The sequence below is a fragment of the Anabrus simplex genome, chromosome 1, assembly GCF_040414725.1.
Source record: "Anabrus simplex isolate iqAnaSimp1 chromosome 1, ASM4041472v1, whole genome shotgun sequence".
In the NCBI taxonomy this organism is placed as follows: domain Eukaryota; kingdom Metazoa; phylum Arthropoda; class Insecta; order Orthoptera; family Tettigoniidae; genus Anabrus; species Anabrus simplex.
The window spans coordinates 551,631,126-551,649,956 of record NC_090265.1 but is presented as its reverse complement, the minus strand read 5'-3'; the positions used below and the strand labels follow the sequence as shown (position 1 = coordinate 551,649,956).

Below are 18,831 nucleotides of genomic sequence, written 5' to 3'. Positions count from 1 at the left end.
CGTGTCGTGATGATGAAATGATGAAAACAACATATACACCCAACCCCATGCCGTTGGAATTAACCAATTAAGGTTAAAATCCCCGACCCGGCCGTTAATCGAACCCGGTACGCTCACCGTTCAGCCGAGTCGGTCATGATGTTGCTTATGATTATGATGATGATAATAAATGAACTTGTTGGATATCGTTCTGGAAACGTTTGTTTACTTTTCTTTGTATTTTCTAATCATTTGATTTTTACAGTTCCTGTAAATTTACTCTCAAAGTTCTGCAGAAGGCTCTAGGTGGTCATCTGAAGGTGACGTGTCGCTAAAGAACAGTCACTGCAGGCGCAAAGGAAGTGCTATCATGTGCTCCTAAAGGCACTCTGCAGCATTGGTTATTTGGACCTGTCTCCCGACCTCGCGGATGAAGCGATTCGCTCACACATTCAAAGACTCTCCTGAGAGCCGCACAAAGGCTTGCCGAAAGGTTCGATTCACTGGAGGAGCTCTCCGTATATGCCACATCAACATTAATATTTTTTGTCAACCATGGATATTGGTTTTATTTGTACCACTGTGAAGTCTTTGGACACTTTAGAATTAAGTTGACATTTGTTCTGATGTTCATCATAACTCACCTTTGTTTACATTTCGAAGTTATGCTGTTGACCTTTCCTAAACAACCGTTCTAATAAGCAACACTTATGTTATTTGCTGTTGTGACAGATATCACATGGTCAGTAATCTTGACAGTATTTATTTGATATTAAGTTCTTTCAGCAAGGTTGGTTCAATGATTTGATATTGTTTCGTTGTTTCATTTTTTGGTTGCAATTTAGTTGTGATGCCTTTCTCCTAGGTAAAGAAGAATGTTGCAGTTTAAGAACGATGACCACTGTGTTATCCTACCCTATTAGCTAAATCAGTGTGTTAAATCTCCCTTACAGTAATGTACAAATATACAAATATGCAAGAGGACTGTCAACACAGTGTTGATCACTATACGCCAACATGAGCAAATGGTTACCTGCAAACACAAAATATTCTACGTTTACAATATGTGGTTCATGCACCTTCCTATTCTCTTTATACATATCAGCGTCACAATTGTTCCTATTATGGTATCAAATCAATCTGTTTCCGTTTGATGCCCTGTTGTTGCTAAATTTAAGGTGACAGATATCGTGTAGAATGTATTAAGATATTTACCTGCATAATTTTTCCTGCAGTCTGTATCATTTCATAGGGCATAAATCCAGAAGAATATGATCTCTATTATTACAGTGTAGAAAAATATTTATTTCAATGATCTAAATATATAAATTGTCTAGGGTGTAAATTTCGTTTCGATAACAGTGAATCACTTAAATTGTACAACCTTCTTTCAGATTTAATGGCCTTGGACGAGGTCGCAGGTTTCCGTCACATTCTGGACAGCTTAGACCAGGATATTATTTAGACCCTATTGATGATTACTATGATGGTTACTATGGTGAAGAAGATGTTGGTTTTGATGGATACAGTACTGTTAAGGAGGATCCATCTATTAGAATGAGCCGTCAGGCTTTACAGCGACCTGAGCTTCTTAAGATTGAATGTGATGGTGGCCAACGACGTGTATCTATGGGAAGAGGTTATTTCCGCAGGTGAGTGTTTCATGCTGTGGTGTAAGTTGTTAGTTATCGGCATGCAGTTGTTAACAAAATGGAAAATGAATGAAAGTGCTGTAGCGAAGCTTGCATGTTATATCGAATTAATACTTAATTTGAAAATACAGGTATTGGTGCCTACAGTATATATACGAATACTCCACACACTTCAATATAGGGGAGGAAAAACAAAGGAAGTAATGTTTTAATTTGTTTTATTAACATGAAATTAATCCTTTACTCTGAAACTGAATAAAATATAAATTTCTTTTAAGCAACAAGTCATAATCTTCATGCTGTTGCAGAAGCATGTGGTACTACCTACAGTAGCAGAACGGAAATGAAAATTACAATTTTTACCAATTTAATGTTAATATATGCAATAAAATATTGAAGTCAATAATTGCATGCTACCTTGCTGCTGTTCATATGGTCATTCCTAGTGGAAGAATCATATTTGTGATTGCCGTCTTCCCACAGTGAGTCATCCTCAGTTCCCTGAAGTGAATTTGTGATTCGCATATTGTAAAGGATTTTTCCACCACTTGTAACGGAATGGAGTGCCATGCAAATTTTAATCACTCGCATCTGGTTATCTGACTTTTTCACTGTGCGTGAACTTATGTTTTTGATCAGCTGTCCATTGCACATCTCTCTGTGCTGCTTTGAATGGTTGTTTAATACACACCACGCATCTGGTGGTTGGAGGATGCATGCAGGGCCTCCTGTTTTAATCAATTCAGTCTTCCCGTGTTGCAGCTTCTGTGGTACTTCTTTATTTGTATGATTGGTTAAGCTGTCTGGGACCAATAAGTAAACTTGGCAGTGCAGCTGACGTCGAGTCAAACCATTCACCTCTTCGGATTTGCTCTCGCCAGTATGCCTTTCACTGATACCTTCATAATGTTTTTCTTTTAAATGTCACATAAGGCAGTAGCTTCTGTTCAATGTCAATTATATTCAACCTTTTGTTTTCATTGCCACCATTCCTTTTCACACTGGATTCACCCTTTTCCGTCGACAGTATTGTCGAGTAGACTGGCGTTTGATCCATGCAACCAATTAGTGACGGTATATTATACCAGGAATGCTGTTCTAAGTTAGTCTCCGATTTGTGAAGTTATGTTGCGTGCTGAGCAAAATCATCCAGCAGCCTGCAAGCATGCCAGCTGAGAGCGACTAGGAGTTGTGACGTGACGAACTGTGGAATGCGCTCAAGGCCACGTTGCGTCAGCCGATAGAATGTTCGATTCTTTCCATCGTTGATATCTCTTGAGTGGATTAAGGTACGAAGAGAGAACTACGTCATCGTGTAGCCTGAATTTTTTATGATTATGATTCCCTAGTTTGAAAGAAATATGTTAACCATTTATGCCTAGGTGGGTCGTTTACGACCCATCAAATTATGCTCTTCCTTTAAGCTGTCACATTCTTGACACTTGTGAGATCGATTAAGTTAATCATTATATCGTCGTTGCCAGTACAAAACCTCCTATGTGATATTATTGGAGATATACTCACCCACAGCACATACATTATGAAGAGCGAAAATGCCTTGACAATTGTCACACAATATTGCACCTTAGATGACAGAACCTTACCCGCCAAGGTTCTAAGCTAAAATATTTCACATAGGAGGTTTTGTCCCGGCAGCGACGATATATTTCATCATATGTTTGGGCAGGAATTTGATTCATTGTTGACGTTATTCTTGATCTGGAGTCAATAGAAGATGGATTGTCAGCCCTCTGCACACGGGTGAAGAATGTAAGTAAAATTGACAACTATTCTCATTAGCAGGTTATTCATTGCAGTATTTACTATTTAAAACTTCAATAATATACATACATAATTTGATATCCACATAAGTTGCTTAGAATTTCCGGTATTTTCAGTGGAACCTAGTGTGGGTCGCTAACGACCCGCTGGGCAGTTACCCGAGAACTATCACAGACTTCCACATTCACTCCATTACGACCATATATTTAGCTTAAACCTTACGTAATTAGTCTTAGGATCCCTAATTGCTCTGTAATATATTGCAGAGTATAGCAAGTAACAGTTGCAGAAATTCAGGATGAGCTCGAAGCAGCTGATCCTTCAGATATCTCCGACTCAGGTGTTGATATCTTTACTGGGCTGCATGAAGACGGAGGAGAAGAAACAGATGCTGACTCTGGTGATGAAGATTTTTCAGATCCTGACAGACTAAATCGTGCTCAGCTTCAAGCTAAAGCAGAGCTAGTGATGCAGGTACCAATAAAGAGTAACTTCAATTCATAACTTCCTCCCGAAGGTGATGAACCTGAACCGCTTCCGGAAAATGATAAAGTTGACGATAGTGTCTTAGACACAAATTGTACTAATGGGACAGCTGAATCTTACTCTTTCAATTGGGAAATAGTTGATATGATATTCCCACCCTCTTCTTCGTACAATGTTCGTCATCCTGGTAAAAAAAAATTTACGATCCGATCATACCCTATTGATTTCTTGGGTTAATTTCTCGAAGCAGATACAGTTCTTCAGATATTGAAATAGGCCGTTGGTTATGCCTCTTTCCTCGGCATACTTTTTCTGAGTGGATGTGTACCCCTACCACGAAGAAGAATGTCTCGGTTCCACTGTCAGTTATGGAATCTGAAGTTACGTGTTTTGGGTACTAAATATTATTATAATTAAACAGAACAATGAAAATGATTGCTTTTTGTGTCATTATAATACTCATTTCTAATGGTACGTAAACTGCAAGTCTGTAGAAATAAATTGTTGCTAAGGCTGATGTTCAGAATATCGTCTCTCCCTGTTTCCCGAGCAAGTGCTTAGCGGGTCGTTAACGACCCATGTGGGTTATATGGGTTCTTAACAAGTAAATACGGTTTTGTTCATTTCTACATGAATAATGGGTCATACTAAGTGTTTATATATACAAGTTATCAATATCGCAAGAAAAAAATAATTTGGGCATAAATGGGTTAATTAAGGGAGATATTAGAAGAAATAAAACTGTTACAATCTCTAGGGGATCCCGCATAAAAAGGCAGGCATTTCGCCTGTCAACTCATTCTACATTGTGCCACAGTCGAGGCCGGTCGGTTGGGTGTTGGTCATTCTGCTGCCGTGATGTAAGTCGTCAGTTCGACTCTTCGATGAAAGTTTAAGTCCGCGTACTATTGAACTCTGATTCTACAATGCATCTACAAGAATTACAGTATCATTTGCGTGTGGTAATAGAAGTTGCGTATGAGTTGTGACGTGAACAGTTAAGGTGTTTACTATTTAAATTTTGTATTTTACCCCAACAGGTAATAAAACTGCTAATAGTGAAACATAACAAAACTGTACAGGTGATTGAATTTTGTGGTAGTGATACGTCAAAGTGCACGATTACTCTACCAGGGTGTTAGAACATTTTGTCATATTATACATTTATGTTACAAGTTACTGACACAAGTAGTTGAATTTAACAGTGTTATCGAACTTAGGATTTATTTTCCAAGTGACCAGATTCACGATAGAAAATAGTCTTAGAACTGTGGTTAGATAAACTGGTGCAGTTAACATTTCTTAATTATCCAGATAGGACTCATGTTGAACCCAGGACGGTTCTAGAAAGACAGTGTTTTCTTTATTCAATCATGAACGGGACTAAATTCACAGAAAAAATTATTTGGTTTCAATTTATTTCAAGAATTAATTCGAACTTGAATTGTGTAAAGTTTGAAAGTGGAATATTCTATTTTCTACATCATTATTCAGCCGAAGTTCTTATATTTAACTTTGATAAAGTGATGTCTTTATTTTCCGTGGCTGATAAATCACGGATTTAATCATGAATTAATTTATTTTTATTACTTAACTCAATCCAGTAGGAATTACTGTGTACGTCGAGTTCAGTGATATTCCTTCGCAATTATCCAGTACAGTCAAACTGTGAGGACAGTTTATCGCCACTCGTGATTTGTTTAAAAACCTCCATTAACAATACAGTAGAGTCTCGTTAATCCGAACTAATTGGGGCCGGAGTCTGTTCAGATTATGAAATTTTCGGATTAACCGGAAAATATTTTCTAATATTGTTATTTGTTTTACAAATTACTTTTACGGTTTTCGGAGACGCCCAGGTGTCGGGATTTTCTCCCGCAGAAGTTCTTTTACATGCCAGTAAATCTACTTGTAGCTATGGTGGAGAAAAAATCTGGAGTTGATGAGGAACAGAGTGAGGGCGAAGAGGACCACAATGAACAACTAGTGTCACATTCAGATGCCGTGGCCGCCTTAGAACTTGCCGTACGCTACGTCGAGCAACACTTCGCTGCTACGCGCACGGATGTGATGTTTGAGATGCTGGTTTAACCCTGCATCTTAGAGTAGGTTCCAATCACTATGGCAAAAGAAACTAACTCATTTAAATAACGAGAATTTTCTTTTAAAAAATTGAATATTTCAATCGAAACAGACTTTCAACGTATTAGGTCGTGTTACGTACATGTAGTACGTGTTGAAGAGATGTTAAGTACAGAACAAAAATGGCCAGCCGGACACCAGTGGGATCCGGACTTTCGGTTTAACGGGACTCTAGTGTAATTTTGTTTGTACAGATCACACACTTTGAGCCAATTTTGAATCCTAGTGCAGTGTTACAACCAATGCCATGAGTGCTTCTAGAATATCTAGATTTTCTAGATATTCTGGACCTTCTAGAAATTCGAGATATTCATGACCTTCTCGGAAGATGGTGCCACGATGAACGAACATTGCGATCCCGCAGTGTACCAGGACCAGCTCAGTCCCAGGAGAAATACTCGTAACTGCTGTGCAGAGGTGATATTGAATTCTGATTTTATTTTACAAATAAACTTTTCAGCAAAATTAAAAACATTCTATTATACTTATTTTACTTCCCTCTGCTCTGTAACAAATCAGATAGACCGGACACCCCTGTGTCGAATCTTGTGTTCAGCTAGAAACGTAATCAACATTTACTGTTACAATATATGAATATTCTCGGTGCAGATTTATGTTATTACATAGCGATAAAAATTTCACTACCTTTTTCTTCTTAATCACTGAGTAGTTGTTGAGCGATGCTAGTTCTGCTCTAGAAGCCTTATCCATTGCGATCATAAGATCTTGTTAGGCAGTCCCGGCTAGATTTGAAGTCTGTAATGCCTAGTTCGTTGGTTATCTCGGATTTGGCTATGTGATTTTACTACTATGCGTGAACTCGTGTGAACTAAAAGCTTTCGGATGGCACATTTTACTTGTAACTGTTTATACATATGGTCTCTTATCTGCATAATCACAGTGCCCCCCCCCCCCTTTTTTTTTAATGTACGGATGCTTTGGTTTTTGGCCGCTAAATGCCCGGCGATTACTACTACTTTTGTTATTTGCAAGTCGTGAATACATCATTCTCTGACCTCTTACCTCTTCCCTGCTGCATGGTTTGCAATGGTCTCTGCAGCTTCAATAACGCTAAGCTTTTAAGCCATGAACTAGCTATAACAAAAATTTGTAACCATACTCAACATGCTGTTCGCACTTCATTTCTAATACAGACGGAGGTCAGACTGTGAGGCGAAGTGGTGGAAATAATGCGTTCGCCCCATTTTTCTTTGCGAAATTATGGAAAAAATACGCAAGGAGTATTCACGCATACAGTGGAACTTCGGTTAGTTTTCAGAAGGATTGCAAAACAAAAAGATAGTTTCGGGAAAACAATGGCTGTGGGAAACACCAGTTGTAAAGCAGTTCCAATAAGATACTTCCAGCACATACGATTACAGAAGCACTTAACAATACATACTGATGAATAATATAATGATAAAAAATAGAACTTTACATTTTATACCTTCAAACTTCTTGCAAAAAATTCTCACTACATTTTTTCACTCCTTAATAGTTGTTTTTTTTGGCTGTGGAAACGCCAGTTGAAAAACAGTTGCAAACATAATGCTTAAAAATAAGCCCACATGTAATTACTTAACGCATTGTGATAATGTATTGACATTGAGAAAGTTTATTTCAGTGTGCCCAGACAGTTGGTATGGGACACATTAAGGAAAAAAAAAAACCAAGTTAACAGAGTGGAAGTACAAATGATAAAAGCTGTGTACAAAAATTATGTTGGTAGAGTGAAGACTAGTATAGGAAAAAAAAAAAAAAAAAATCATTTAAAGTTGAAACTGGTCTCCGACAGGGAAATGTACTATCCCTCGTACTATTTATTCATCATAGTCCTGGATGAAATTCATAAGAACATTAAAGAGATTGGGAAGACAGGCAACAAAAGCCATGTTGTTTGCAGGTGATATAGTGGTATGGGATGGGGTGAAACAGAAGTGCAAAACCAAGTAGATGTAGAGAATCAAGAGATAGAAAAATTTGGGATGAAAGTAAGCACAGAGAAAAGTAAAACAATAGTGATGACTAGGGGAAGGAAGGAAGGGGAAAGATAAAACAGAATGCTAAAATTCTGCAAGTGGTTAAAAATTTCAAGTACACTGGAAGTGTGATCACAGAAGATGGAAAGATAACAGGAAATTGAGAAAATAATATAAGCAAACAGCTTCTACCTGAGTGTAAGGGGTATTTTATGGAACCAAGATGTCCCGAAGAAATGTAAGAAAATATTACATTCGACCTAATATGAACCCTTACTAACCTATGCAGCTGGATTGCGGACTACAACAAAATCAGAGGAGAGTGAAATACAGGCAGCGGAGCTGAAGTTCCTAAGAGGTATCGAGGGCAAGACCAGAAAGTGTAGAATTAGAAATGAAGAGATAAGGAAAAGAACAGTCATTTTGAAACTTCAAGACAGGATAGAAACAGCAAAACTAAAGTGGTATGGGTATATGATGAGAATGGTAGAAGAGGGAGTGTCGATAAAAGCTTTTTCAGAGAAGTTAACAATAAAGAGACCCCGAGGAAGACCCCAAAAGAGGTGGACAGTTTCAGCGTGGGAGTGCGTATAGAGAGGAGGGGAGGAAAACCAGAAGATGTACTCAAAAAAGAAGAGTGGTCGAGGGACAGGCAGTGATGGAGGTCTTTGATTCACAACCCGATCTGGGAAGCTGGAAACAGGAAATGAAGATGATAGTGAAAAATAATGTAATATTACGGTGCAGTGCATTTTTAATATTCCAGATAGCTTGCTGCTGTCAATATCTTGAGTGTAAATGTAGGCTTGAATGCGCTCAGAAGTTCGGGAAAGATTGGTGGTGGTCCGCCTTCTCTCCGCTCTAGCTGTCTCGTAGGACACATTCGTCAGTGGACACTGTGATATTGCCACACAACCCATTTACATTGTTAGCAGAACATGTGAGGAGTTCATTGTCTATCTGTATATATAAAATAAGAGTTTTGTCTGTATATTGCTCAGAATTTGAAAAGAATGGTATTTCTGTAAAGGTCGTGTCCACAGTAATAAGGAAATGCACCTTTTACTTTTCCGTAATTTATGTATGTATGTATGTATGTATGTATGTATGTATGTATGTATGTATGTATGTATGTATGTATGTATGTATGTATGTATGTATGTATGTAAACGCATTGCGACAAAACCGTTAATGAGAATTCCATGAAAATCAGCATGTAAAGTCGGGGGATGAGCCACTACAATGTAAGCTATAAAACATTTTATTCACGCTGAGTGAAATGGTAGTTTAGGGGAATGCCTAAAATTTAATTCTGAAATATTTATAATATTAGTGGTCCTATCGATAAATACTACATAACTAAGGTTATGTTACAAGGAGATTCCCACCTTCCAATATTTGTACATTTTTTTATAGCTAGTTTAGTACATGACATAATCCAGCTTAATCTCTAAGTGTGATAATAAATAGAACATGTTTCGTTCCAATTATGGAACATGTTCAGCTAAAAGATAGAACAAAAATTGACAGGACAATTAAAATATATATGGTGATCATGATGTTCGGCTAAAATGTCAGTTCGTGTTGGGTTAAAATTTCCAACAAGTCAATGTCCAAGTTAATGAAAAAAATCAGCATAAGGGGTCTTCTTTTTAGGCTGGAGAAGTATACTGTATACTTGTTGAGTCTTGAAGATAAACTTAAGAATATAAAAGATTTTGTGACATATGATTGTTGGGATAATGGAAAGGATACTGGAAAGTAGAATAAGGTTGAGGGTTGAGAAGAAGATACAGGAAAATCAGTTTGGTTTCAGAAGTGGAAGGTCAACAATAGAACCCATTTTCATTATGAGACAACTAATGGAGAAAAGCATTGGGAGTACGGGAATGATATGGTGATGACATTGATATTGAAAAGGCATATGACAGTGTCCCTAGGACGAAAGTTTGGGACAGTCTGGTGCAAAAAGGAATTGGACAGGGATTAATAAACATGATCATGGCATTGTATAAGGAATGTTGTAGTTGTGTGCAAACACAAGTTGGCAGGACAAGTTGGTTCAAAATAACTAGTGGGCTGAGACAGGGAAGTGTTCTATCACCAATCCTGTTTACAATACTAATGGATGACATCATGAGAACAGCAAAAGTAGCATATGGAGGAAGAGAAATGAACATGATGTTATTTGCAGATGATATTGTGATTTGGGGAGAAGACGACAGGAAGGTTCAAGAACAGTTGAATGTGGTGAATGGGAAGATTGAAGAATGTGGATGGAAAATAAGTGTAGAAAAGAGTAAAACTCTTGTTATGACTAGAGGGGAGAAAGAAGGGAAAGGTCAGATTAGACTTGCAGACAAGCCCCTGGAAGTAGTGGAAACGTTTAAATACCTGGGGAGTGAATTAATGGAGAATGCTCGACTGGATGCTGAGATTAGTAAAAGGATTCAAGCTGGAAGTTGTTTCTATCACAGTGTAAGAAATATGTTATGGGACAAAGATGTGCCAATGGAAGCAAAGGATACTATGTACAAGATTTATTACGAACCCATAACAACTTACGGAGCAGAAACTTGGACAATGACAAAGAAGGATGAGAGTCGAATACAGGCAGCCGAAATGAAATTCTTGAGGATTATGGTACAGAAGAGTAGAAGAGACAAAATAAGGAATGAGAAAATCCGGGAAGAAATTGGAGTGGAAAAAATGAATGATAGAATAGAGAAGAGCCGACTAAGATGGTTTGGGCACATAAAGCGAATGAGCGACGAAAGAATGCCAAAAAAGGTGATGGAAATGCAAATCCAAGGAAGGAGAGGCTGTGGACGACCACGATTGAGATGGAAGGATACCATCCAATGCAGTATTATAGAAGGAAACGTGGACTGGGACAACAGTGTTGGAGGAGGAGTGGTGGAAAGACCGAAGAAAGTGGAGAGGAACCATATTTGCCCCTACCCGGCTACAGCTGGATAAAGGGAAATGGTGGTGGTGGTGGTGATGATGATGATTGTTGGGGGAACTCTTGAACAACCAGAGTAGAAGTTGAATCTGAACTTAGAATGTTGTGGTAAGTCTCTTAGTCGGTCGTGTTGCGTTTAGTGTCCTTCCTTACGCCGTGTTGAGCCAATATGGAACAAAATGAGACTTATAAGGTGTAAATACTAGATCATTTATGTCTTGCACATTTTACTGCACTGGCAGTGATAACGCTGATATTCACGAGTTTGTATTTTTGTTGCTAATTCCAAATCAGTGCTGAGCCACGAGAGAATTGAATGAAAATCGGTATATAGAGTTGGGAAATAAGAAACTACAGTCTAATCTCTAAACAATTTTATACACCCTGGATGAAATGGTAGTTTAGGGGAAGGCGCCTAAAATTTAATTTTTATATACCTATGTTATTGGTGCTACCGAAAATAAAAGTTATAGATCATTTATGTTTTATTCGGTTTTACAGTACGGACTATGATAAGAGTGGCATTTCAGAGTTGGAAGAAAACTAAATGTGAAGGCCTACAATATCGAAAGCACATAACATCGATCAACTCTAACATTACATTGACCATTGTTTGTTCTAATGTTCTTTGTCTGTTATGCTGCCACTCAACAACTATGGATGGGATTACTGCTGCGTGCAGAGTATAGAGGCCTGACCGAATTTTGGCAGGAAACAGCTGGGGTAGTTAGAAAACTGTCTTCTTTAGCATGCTATTCCTCTGGTTCATACATTTTCTGATACTGCTGGTACGTAACACACGGGTTCATCATAGTATTTCAGCTATTCGATCCCTACTCTGACGCGCTGTTTTGAATGATCATTGTGCACACTGAAGGCAGAGGCTCACGTAGTAGTAGTAGTAGTAGTACAACTTGGTCTGGAATTACAATTTAGGCATATTCCAAATTATAGCAGCACAATTCATTAAATAACTCATTATTCACCCTGAAAAGAGCAGTATCTTAAAAAAAAAAAAAAAATCTGCTTATTCTTCACTTTTATTAAATTCTACATTCATTTTATTTCAAATTAACAGTGAAGAGGGGGTTTCTTCTCTGGCTTAGAGGAAAAAAAAATTGCCTCCAAGTCAGATTTTTCCACTGCCAGTGTAGTGAATTTAGATTTTCTGGCTCATTGGGTACTCCTAGGAAACAGATTATTAAAAGGGCATAGTGTTTGCTCTGGGACTCTCCAGTATTCGTTCCCCTCCCCCTCCGAAAGAAGACTAAGTGTGTTCACAGATCCCGGCTGTCTGCGGCTTGGTCATTCCAGCTCTGTAACTTTGGACGGTTAGATCGGTAGCGTAGTACTGTTCGTTAAAAGTGAGAAAATGTGTGGTTTTTCATTTGATAGAGTATTTCATATTAAAGCACTGCTTTTAACCGCGCCATTCCTACTGACATTGTATTTACCTATGTTCATTTCAGTTGGGAAATCCACTATGACAGTCTTTGAGGATGTGAAAAGGCAGGTAGAGAGTGAGTGTCCGCAGTTTTAAAGAAATCTCCCCAACCTGACTGTGACTAATGGGAGGCAAGCGGGCTTACCATTACAATGAAAATTCCCTAACACAGTCTTCATATGAGAAAAGACGTTTGGTGACTTCCCCGTCGCGTTTCTAGGGTAATGTTAAGAGCTATGAAATTTAATAGTATCTTGCTTACAATGTGTACACTACCTAACCTAGAATTCCGTATACATGTAGAATTCCGTAGCAAAGCACGGATACATCAGCTAGTTGGCACATATATATCAAATTCTACGTCGTTCTCTCCTAGCTTTTTCCAATCATCACAGACAGGTCCATCATTAAATACTCTTTAAAGGTACAGTGAAAGGTTCCACCTTCACAATACAAAAAAATTGTTTGATCAGATATTAACAAGATAACATTATTAAATCCATTACTGTTAAGTAATACCAACCTTTGCTCCTTTCCCATCATGTCACGACTCTCCTCTGACTGCTAGAGTACGGTCAGGAAACCAGTCAACAAAAAAAGGCCCATTTCATTTGCATTGTTTATGTCTCGCAGTTCGTATCCCTTGATCAGAACCGGCAGTTTTTCCAGCCGCAGATCTGTACACGAAGTATTTACAGCAGCTCTCTCGACTACTAGCTTCTTATCAACTAGGCCGTGCCGCTCCTTGAAGAGGGAGTTCCATCCGTTTGAAGCTAAAAAATTCATGATGTTCATTCTTTCAGTGAGAGCTTTCTCTTGTAGGATGCTGATGTCCACAAGAACACTTGATGCTCAGGCTTGTTGATACCAGGCAAAAAATACAAACTTTAACTCGCTGTAAGTAGATTCTTTCAGAGTCTACATTTACTTCTTGGACATTCCGTGTTTCTCAGTTTGGTCACTTTGTTTTTCTTATTAATAATGCTTACCTGCCAACTTTCCTGATTTAGGTGGGAGACTCCAGATTTTTGACAGTTTTTCCCGCCTCCCGATCATTCTATTATTTCTCCTGATTTTAGGTAAATTTTTGGTGTTCAATCTTTTGTTTTCAAATCCTGCCATTTCGTATTTTTTTCCGCCAGTAGCCGGAAGTCGTTCGCTCATTCACCGCTTTTAAACAAAATACCGTCGTTTATTAATGCGAGAAATGTGTGCGAATGTGCGATGTTTATTGGAACCTGTATATCGCGATGCATATATAGATTTTCAATCTCTCGTTCTCGCATGTTATGTTTGTGTTCATTCACAGTTCACAGTAGTCTAGTCGATTCTAGACACTAGTCGCTAGGTATGGAGTCTTTTTTTTAGTTATTTAGTGACAAATTTCAATTATAACAACCAGTGACTTTTCTAGACATTTTAGGAGCTGTTTGGAGACATTTGTGACTCATTTTAATTTATCTCAATATAAATAAAATTGCTCAGAATTTAAAAAGAATGATACTTCTGTACCGGCCGTGACCACAGTAACAAGGGGAAATGCACGTTTTAATTTTCCGTAATTTCTGCCTGCAGGTATATATATGTACGCCCATCATGACAAAACGGCTGAAGAGAAATTAATGAAAATTGGTATATGAAGTTGCGGAATAAGTCGCTAAAATCTAGGCCATAAATAATTTTATTCCCTCTGAGTGAAATGATAGTTTAGGGGAGGGGCCAAAATGTATTTGTTAAATTTATTATTATAGGGCATATCGATAAATACTACGTAACTAAAGTTATATATTATTAAATTTCCTATCATTTACGTCTTACACATTATTGCCGTACCGGCCATGATAAGAGATATTCATAAATTTGTATTCTGAACTGAGCTCGATAGCTGCAGTCGCATAAGTGTGGCCGGTATCCAGTATTTGGGAGATAGTGGGTTCGAACCTCACTGTCGGCAGCCCTGATGATGGTTTTCCATGGTTCCTCATTTTCACGCGAGGCAAATGCTGGGACTGTACCTTATGGCCACAGCCGCATCCTTCCCACTCCTGGACTTTTCCTGTCCCATCGTCGCCGTAAGACCTATCTGTGTCAATGTGACGTCAAGTTCATATCAGCGACAAGTTACGAGAAAATGGGTGAACAGACTTTAATGAAAATCGGTATGTAAAGTCGGGGAATAAGGAACTACAATGTACGGTGTAAATAATTTTATTCGCTCTGTTCAAAATGGTAGTTCAGGGGAAGGTGCCAAAAATTTAATTTTTAATTGCCTATCTTATTGGTCAGATCAAAAAGTACTACATAATAAAAGTTAGAGTTTACAATTTCCAATTTTTTTTAATGTCTTATATCTTATTATATCTTATGTAGTTTTACCATACAGACTATAATAATATTGGTGATGGTGATTAAATTGTGAAGAATGAGAAAAAGTCGTGAATGCATGATCGCAATAATAACACTCGAGGAAGTCATGAAAGAAAGGACGACTCACTGTACATTAATTGGTGTAATATCACAGAGTTGGAAGAAAACTAAATGTGAAGATCTGCGATTAAGAAATCTCATAAAATTGATCAACAATAACATTGCATTAACCATTGTTTGTTGTGATGTACGTTGTGTATTGTGCTGCCATTTATCTCTGATAGATTGGATTACTGCTGCATTGGTGCGTATCGAGTATAACAGCCTGCCTGAATATTGGCGGGAAGTAGCTGGTGAGTTAGAGATCTCTCTCCTTTAGCCTGCCATTTCTCTGATTCATAAATTTTCTCACACTACTGGTATAACACACTGGATCATCATAGTTTTCCAGCCATTCGATCCCTACTTTGGGGCACTGATTGGAATGAGCAGCATGCACACTTCAATGGAATAATTACACAGGACTGTTCGCGGTTGTTTGCTGCCTGGTCATTGTAGCTCTGTAACTTTGAAACGTTAGATCTACACCATAGTCCTTTTCAATAAAAGTGAGAAAATGTGTTGTTTTTCATTTTATAGAATATTTCATATGACAGCATTGCTTTTAATCACGACATTCATACTGATGTCATTGTGATGACCTCTGTTGACTGTTGACTTCAGTAGGGAAAACTATAAGGACAGTCTTTCTGAGAATTCTGTAGCGAAGCACGGGTACATCAGCTAGCTATTTGATACAAATAGCATTGTGCTTCGCATAATCGCATGGGCACTTGATGCAATATATTTATCTATGCATTTGCTAAGTAATGGCATGACTGATTCACACATGTGGAGCATGAATTCATACTATTTTCGGAAGGCATATCAGAGACGATCATCTCATTCACATACTTCCTGTGAGGGAATGGACATGTGTAATTTGTAGCCTTGTTGCCTCGTATAGCAACAGTCGGGCTTTGAGACTATAAGTGTTATAAATATATGAGGACGCTTTGAAAAGTTCTCGGAATCAACACTAGATGTCAGTACTAGAGCAACAAGGTTCCCGCGCAATAATCGCACATCCTTTGTGAGTGAATACGTGGCATGTCAGTGCTCTAGCTGCAGGAGTGTGGTAGTGACGACTCTTTATTGTTGTTCCCGCGTAGTGATTTGTGACAATGGAAAAACTGAGATTCGAGCAGTGATTAAATACTTTGTAAAGAAAGGTATGAAAGCAAAGGAAATTCATGCCGACTTTCAGAACACACTGGGGGACTCCGCTCCTTCATTTTCAACTGTTGCCAAATGGACCAGCGAGGTTAAATTTGGTCGGGAGAGCGTGGATCCGTGTAGCGGACGGCCAAAAAGTGTTACGACCCCAGAATTTATCGCAAAAGTGCATAAAATGGTCCTGGAGGATCGTCGACTGTAAGTGCCGGAGATTGCTGAAGCTGTAGGGATGTCTTCTGAACGGGTATATTATATTTTAACCGAAGAATTGGGTATGAAAAAATTATCCGCAAGATGGGTGCCACGGCTCTTGACATTGGACAATAAACGCACCAGATTGGAAATGTCCGAACAAAGTCTGGCCCATTTTCAGTGCCACCAACAAGATTTTTTGCGCCGGTTTATGACTACAGATGAAACTTGGATCCACTACTATACCCCAGAGACAAAACAGCAGTCAAAGCAGTGGAAACATGCTGTTTCACCACCACCACCACCAAAGAAAGTAAAGGCAGTGCGTTCGGCCGGAAAGATCATGGCCTCAGTTTTCTGGGATGCAAAAGGCATTCTGCTGATAGATTATCTTCCTACTGGCCAAACAATTACGGGGCAATACTATGCAAACCTCCTAGACCAACTACAGGAAAATACGTGAAACAAGGCCTGTTTTGGCAAGGAAAAAGGTCATCTTTCATCAGGCAACACTCCGCTGCACACAATTGTTATTGCCATGGCAAAACTTCATGAACTGGGGTACGAATTGTTGCCACATCCACCTTATTCACCTTATTTGTCACCATCAGAGTTTCATCTATTCCCCAATTTAAAATTTTCCTCGGTGGACGGAGATTTTCTACAAGGGAAGAACTGACAGCCAAATTGGAGAGGTATTTTGCAGGCCTGGAGGAATCTCATTTTCGAGATGGGATCATGGCATTGGAACATTGCTGGACCAAATGCATTAGTCTACAGGGAGACTATGTTGAAAAATAAAAGCAGTTCCACCGAGGTAAGATACTTAATTCTAGTACATTCCGAGAACTTTTCAAACCACCTACGTATCATAGTACTTTATTGTGCAAGACATGTAAAATAAGCAGTTTTGTCCAATTGTATGTCCTGATTTTTCCTGATTTTTGGTTTTGTAAAGTTGGCACGTAGGATAATTTAATATATGTTGGAGTTAAACCCAACCACTTAACAGTAGTTATCTTTTTCTTTTTTTGCAACAATTTTTCTCAACTTCATTGATAATTTGAAGTCTTTATTCCAAGGTTCTTACTTGCTTAAAAGGTTGCATCATTGTTAATTATTTTTAAAAATCCGCAATATATATTAATATTATCTAACAACTACACAAGGCAAATTCACACGAAATTGTAAAACTGTACTGTAAGAACATAGGCTACATCACCGATCTCACTGGCCTTGAATACTGTAGCTCAAAACTTGGGTAAAAGTAATGGAGCAGTTCGGGCGATGTCACTGCGGTTAGTCGTGCTACATGGTGTGTTTAGTGACAATGCAACCTGTTGCGGTTCAGCCGATGTCTCAGTGCACTTCAAGATTACCTCAGATAGTGCGGAAACATGGTGGGACACGAGAGTGCGTGTACTGTATATCGATATGACAATGGGAGTTTTGAGTTATTTGGGACTGAAATTAATGATCGGTAGATTCGGGAAAAATGATACATTTATTCTTGGGACTGAAAATTGTGAATAATAGGTCTGGGACAACGATAGTTCCAGGAATGATTGATAAAGGTTCTACTGTATTTTGTAGTAACCTGAAAAATCTATTAAAAAGAATTGCTGGTAAATGGTAGGGTAGTGTATATAACAACCAGAGTTTAGAGGTCAGGATAGTGAGTGGCAGTTAGTTTTTCTGGATGTGTTTTTGTGCGGATAATCAATCAATGAATAAGAAGCCCCTGTGGCTCAGGCGGCAGCGCGCCGGTCTCTCACCGCTGGATACCATGGTTCGAATCCTGGTCACTCCATGTGAGATTTGTGCTGGACAAAATGGGGGCAGGACAGGTTTTTCTCCGGATACTCCGGTATTCCCTATCTTTCATTCCAACAGCACTCTCCACTGTCATTTCATCTGTCAGTCATTAATCATTGCCGCAGAGGAGTGCAACAGGCCTCGGCAGCCAGCACAATTTATATCGTCGCCGCAAGTTCGGGGCTTCATTCATCCCATCCCTGACCTGGTCATTCACTGGAAAACAGGTTGTAGGTTTTCATTTTCAATCAATCAATCAATATATTGCCACTTATCTGCATTTAGGGCTGTCACTGAGGTAGCCAATTCCCTCCCTGTTGTTTTCCTAGCCTTTTCTTAAACAATTGCCAAGGATTTGGAATTTCATTGGACATTTCCCTTAGTAATTATTCCAATCCGTAACTCCCTTTCCTATAAATTAATATCTGCTCCAATTTGTCTTCTTGAATTCCATATTTATCTCCATGTTGTGATCTTTCATACTTTCATTCCGCGTCATCTCTCCACTGACAGCGCGTACAATTACCACTTACGTAAAAAACTCGAGTTAAAAAATTCTTGCATTAAGAGAACATTAATCTGTTTAAAAAACGGTGTATGTTTCATTTTCTTCTGAAAACATCTTGAGCTGTGTTCATAGTTCAAGATTAAAATACATACAAAGTACTGTACAGGTTCCATAGATACAATTAACAACACACAGTTAAGAACATCTTGTCCTAATCGTGGAAAAAACTTTAAAACTATGAATCT

General features: G+C 38.5%; 1 protein-coding gene across 1 annotated transcript in view; it reads left to right on the top strand.

Moving 5' to 3' along the window:
- vret (vreteno) overlaps positions 1 to 18,831 on the top strand; it is a 392,221-nt gene that overhangs the window by 153,446 nt on the left and 219,944 nt on the right. The window contains exon 6 of the mRNA XM_068225072.1: positions 1,374 to 1,631. Coding sequence (XP_068081173.1) covers positions 1,374 to 1,631 — 258 coding nt within the window. The remainder of the gene's footprint in view (positions 1 to 1,373; positions 1,632 to 18,831) is intronic.